The 4,947-nt window shown below is 46.7% G+C and overlaps 1 protein-coding gene across 1 annotated transcript; it reads right to left on the bottom strand.

The window, feature by feature from the left end:
- Positions 1-2,089: 2,089 nt before the first annotated feature.
- LOC124675255 (flowering-promoting factor 1-like protein 4) lies at positions 2,090-2,854 on the bottom strand. Its single transcript, XM_047211324.1, has one exon. The coding sequence runs from the start codon at positions 2,744-2,746 to the stop codon at positions 2,420-2,422; it is 327 nt and encodes a 108-aa protein (XP_047067280.1). The 5' UTR covers positions 2,747-2,854; the 3' UTR covers positions 2,090-2,419.
- Between the last annotated feature and the right edge of the window lie 2,093 nt (positions 2,855-4,947).

The raw sequence follows: 4,947 nt of genomic DNA, 5'->3' as shown, positions 1-4,947 counted from the left end.
GACGAGGAGGACGACTGAATGAGTGTTGTTTCTTCGCAGCGAATACGTGCACGGAGGTTTCGCACTGTTCGCCTCATCGGTAGAACCAACAAGGGCACCATCCTCCCGCTGGATTTTCCAGTTTAGGTGACTGGGTGTGCCCTCGAGTGTTCTTTCTTAGCAGCGAACACACGAAACCTTCGATGCACGGCCTAGTTAGGTTTAGTTTCTTAGCAATATTTTATATTTGTGTCCACCATGGTTCAAACTATGTATTAGTTTGTGGAAAACCATGTTCCAAACTGTGTTTTCGTGTAAACCACGTTCCAAATTATGTATTAGTTTGTGGAAATTGAAATAAAAATGCTAGAAAAATTATTTTAAATGTTTGGGGGCGGCGTTTGGGGGACGCGGCTGGGGAGCGACGTCCCCCAAACGCGGCACGAACAAAACACGTCCCCCAAACGCTCGATCCGGCGCGGTTTGGGGGACGGTTTGGGGGACGCGGCTGGAGATGCTCTTATTTTCTAAGGAGAAGATGTACAAGTATCGATCACATACATATTGGACATTATTAAGTAAGAAATATGTTGTTGCTGTGTTAATTAATCACTTTACAGTATGATAATTGCAACACATGGGACCACCAGCAAATACATGTCGCTTAGAAGATTAATCCATCGAACCAATGATTTCACACAGCCCTTTATAAGAATTATGCTATTTGCATTCTATAAACAGCGACATTACAGCTACATATATTCCATGAACAAAACAATAGAAAAAGGGAAATATAGTGCATGAACTGCATAATGAAACCCTTGTGGAATATGACCTGAAAACCTTGCGAGCACCATCTTGTGGGTTGTGGAACATCACAAATTCCAACCGCGTAAAAAATGTACCACAACTGTGCACTTCAGTGCCGTAGGTGATTACTGATTATATTAGATGATCATGTCTTGTAGTACGGTTCTATTTTTGTTAACCATATCTAAATGTCATTGGCGACAACACACAAGATGTGATGATGTATTGAGAGATATAGTTCTCCATGTTCAATATTTCTTAGCAATGTAACGCTAACACACAACAAGTGCCAGATTACTGAATGAGTGACGCGAGAATATTGATCCAAGCGACGGAGTATTTGAAGTGCTAATGTACTTTCCAATTACGACGGAAAACAAAAAATGGAGATGCGTTTTTTTTTTTCAAATTTATCCATTTAGTTAAATATGTTACGCTATATCAACATTAATTTCAGAGGATCATAACAGTTTGTGTACATATATAAATATCATGGCTAGTTTTTTCTCGAACATGAATGTCAAAAACCTCCCTACCTCTGCTTCCTGGGCACAAAATAACAATATAATTTTCGAAAGATATATTTTCTTTGTGCTAGATTTTATTAACAAGACACCACATAATTAAGGCGAAGGCATCAACTTAGAAGACAAGCATGAATTAGCGTCATTGATGGCAGACCCATGACAACATGAGGCATGAAATACCTCTGATTAAGTCGCCAATCTTTACGCAGACATGCCGCGGGGTCGCTCGATCCTTCCCATGATGTCTATAGCAAGGATTTCGTCCTGGATGTTAGTCAAGGTCAGCATATCGGCACAAAGACAATGCCTTCAACAACAAAACATTAATCATGCAAATGTGTCCTTGGTGGTTCTACCCGTGAAGACTAGATCGCTAATTTTCACCAGAGATAATCGATTTCCACCACACGCATACGCGCGCATCGCACGCACGCATGTATGCACGCACTCAGAAGAAATGTTGTAGTCACACTCACAGTACGTCTCGATGATGGAGTTTACAAGGGTTGCACCATCCATTGCTGTGGCAAGAAAAACTCCAGAGATGGGTCATCGCAGGGCCTCCTTCTGATTGTCAAGGTCAACCTCAGTATCAAATAGATGATCCTCTCCACCTCAAGCCACAAGCCTCAACTAATAAACAAAGGAGCGAGGGTAATGTCACAGATTCTTATTCAGTTGTGGCTAAGCTACATCTGTTCATATTTATCTTTCCAGTTCTGTTATAGGAATGACACCCTAGCTAATAATATGCCACATAAGTTAATTATAAGTAAGGAAAATTGATTGTTTATTTCTTGATGTTATAACGCATGAATGATTGACTCCACCCAAGGAATCGATCAGTCAAGCTTCACAAACCATACACTACAATAAAGATTATATACAAACAGGGGTCTCCTGAAGATAGCGCCAGATGACCCAAACTCATACGCCGGAGTTCGCGGCAGCGCTATCTCGCGCTTCCTGAGCTACGAACATGTACTCGCTCGCAGCTCCATCGTAGCATACAATACCCACGTACAGGTGTATATATGGTGGCAGCGTAGCCGACGTCGCCTCCGCCGCCATCTCGAGGGGACACAAAACAGGCCGGGAGGCTCTCAGGCGTCGCGGACCTCGAAGACGTTGCGGGTCTTGACGACGACGTCGTACATGTGGACGAGCTTGAGGCGGGCGAAGTCGCGCGGGACGGAGATGAGGTGCACGGTGGAGCGCTGGTGGAACTGGAGCAGGCAGGGGTCGTTGAGGTAGCGCTCCCACCCTAGCTCCCGCAGCCGTCGTTCCAGGATCTCGTACGAGGTCACCACCTCGCCGCTCGGCACGTGCACCAGCGCCTTGCCCGGCGGGGCTCCGCCGCTACTGCGGCCGGGCGCCTCGCTGTCCGCCCGCCTCACGATCCCGTCCTCGAACACCCACACGCCAGTCATGCTGCTAGCTAGACTATACCTACTTGAGCTGACCTGTAGGCTAAGAGCTAGGTAGATTTCAGAGGTGATCGATCGCTAATGGTGATTGATGGTGCAGAGGGGAGGGAGGAGAGTGCAGAGCTTATATAGAGGCCAAGGCTAGGGGATGACGTAGGAGGCTGGAGACACAGCTGAGCTAGCTCCCTGCATCGGCTAAGGTGGGTCCCGCCAGCTCAGCGGCGGTGTCCTTGGATTGGGGTGGGCGTGGGGCCCCAGGAATCACGGCGCCTCCAACCATAGAAGTCGAACATACTGTAGTTGGAAGTTTCCAATCGAATGGCCACAGTCAGACCTTAGATCTCAGAATGAATGGCCGGATCGGTTCATGTGCTATGGGCCGCAGAAAAGCAGGACCAACGTCGAACACAACGTCGCAGAGCAAACACTTACTCCATCATGCTTTTGTGCTTCGCTAAAGCTCCTTTTAACTTCGCAGGAGCGATAACAAGTATCGAACAGAGAAGTACTTAAAGCACTGTTGATTTGCCAGTAGTCGGACAACGGTTGGTGCGGGTTCGAACCGGACTATGGAGTGTTTGTGTTATATGGCGAATTTTTTAAATAATTTTTTTTATTTCCAGAAATAACGTTCTTGATAATTTGCCGAAATAATACAGGTCGGGGAAAGGAAAACTGATTGCAAGAAATCGGGAAAGGGTAACCCGATTGGCCCCTATCGGTGTAGCATAGCCCGATTGCTGAAGATTTGGTGGGCCATCTACGGCTCTCTTTCTTCCTTTGCAGTAATCGGGGTTCTCTAACCCGATTGCATCCAGTCAGGTGCAACTACCCCGAATAGAGCCAATCGGGCTATGTGTACCCGACTATTTTGAGTCGGGCTACTCGTCCTCGAATTTTTGGCCCTGTTTCCCGCCACCCTTCTCCTGGCCGTCTTCCTGCCACAGTTATCCCGCCGACTTGTTGCCGCCACCCCTCCCCCGCCACCCTCTTTCCTGCCACCATTTCGCGCCAATTAATCTTGACGGCTCTCTAAAAAAAAACTGAACCGCAAGATTGTTTCGAACAACTAAAGTTTCTATCCCTTTCTTCCGCCGCCACCGCTTTGTTGCCATGAGTGTTCCCTGCTCGGACCAGGACTAGAAGCCGAGGAAGAAGAAGGATGCAAGCTTTCCCTCGAACATTTGAGCGGAGCGTTGCTCGTGCGGCAATCTTGCGAAGGTGAAGGAGGCGGAAGATTTCTTTGATAAGTTTGGCATGACGTTTTTCATGTGTGCCAACTATGATCAAGATGCCACACCAATCTCGGCTTAGCCGAGGCCTCCGGTATGTTGTAAGCATGGGAAATAGACAGATTATTCGTTTTTTTCCTTTGCAGTAACTTCATATAATTGCTGCAGTCTCCTCCACCACTCTGGATGTGGTACCACTAGATTGACAAGGAGCAGCCTCAGTGGGATGGCAAAGAGATTGAAGATAGTCATCATCGTGCATGGGCCAACATCAAGGCAGAGGAGGCGGTAGAGGAGGCTACTACAAAGTCGAAAGCAACGAGGGAGAGGTGGGTGCAAAAGCATCATGAGGAGCAATGAGAGTGGCTTGATGAGTGAGAGAAGACACTAGATGCAAAGGCGGCGAGGTTGGCGGAGAAGGAATGGGTGAGCAAGGAGCTCCATGAGGCGGAGCAGCTGCAGGAAGAGTGAAAGAGCTGCTCAGGCGAAGGTAGCAGAAGAACGTGGCGACAAGACTAGAAAATAGCCACGGTGGACTCATGACCACTAGATTATAGTTTAAGTGTAGTTGTGTATCTTAATTTAAGTTGTTCCTATTTAAATTCAGTTGTAGTGTACCGATGTATCTTAAGTTCAATTGTAGTCTTAATTTGAAGTGAATTCCCCGTCAACATCTTGCCTACCAAAGCTTCCTGCCCAATTTTCGCGGTCAATTTTCCCTCCATTTATCTCCCGCCCAATTTTTCTGCCACTTATCTCCTGCTGACATGATCCCACCGAAACTCTTCCCATCTCAGCCTATAAAAATCCATATCGTTTCACTGTAGACTAGTGTGCTCTCTCAACAAGATGAATCCCCCACATAATAATCCCCTACATAACAATGCCCCAAATTTTTTCAACGATGGATGACCAAACCTCTTCTAGGTAGTGTCCGCTTAGTTACGAGGGAGAGTAAAGTAGACACATTCG

Source organism: Lolium rigidum, chromosome 7 (genome assembly GCF_022539505.1).
Source record: "Lolium rigidum isolate FL_2022 chromosome 7, APGP_CSIRO_Lrig_0.1, whole genome shotgun sequence".
Lineage (NCBI taxonomy): Eukaryota > Viridiplantae > Streptophyta > Magnoliopsida > Poales > Poaceae > Lolium > Lolium rigidum.
Note: the sequence above shows the minus strand (reverse complement) of the source record. Positions and strands in the feature narration are given on the sequence as shown.

Coding starts and splice junctions, on each gene's coding strand:
- LOC124675255 (XM_047211324.1), bottom strand. CDS start 2,746: ATGACTGGCGTGTGGGTGTTCGAGGACGGGATCGTGAGGCGGGCGGAC.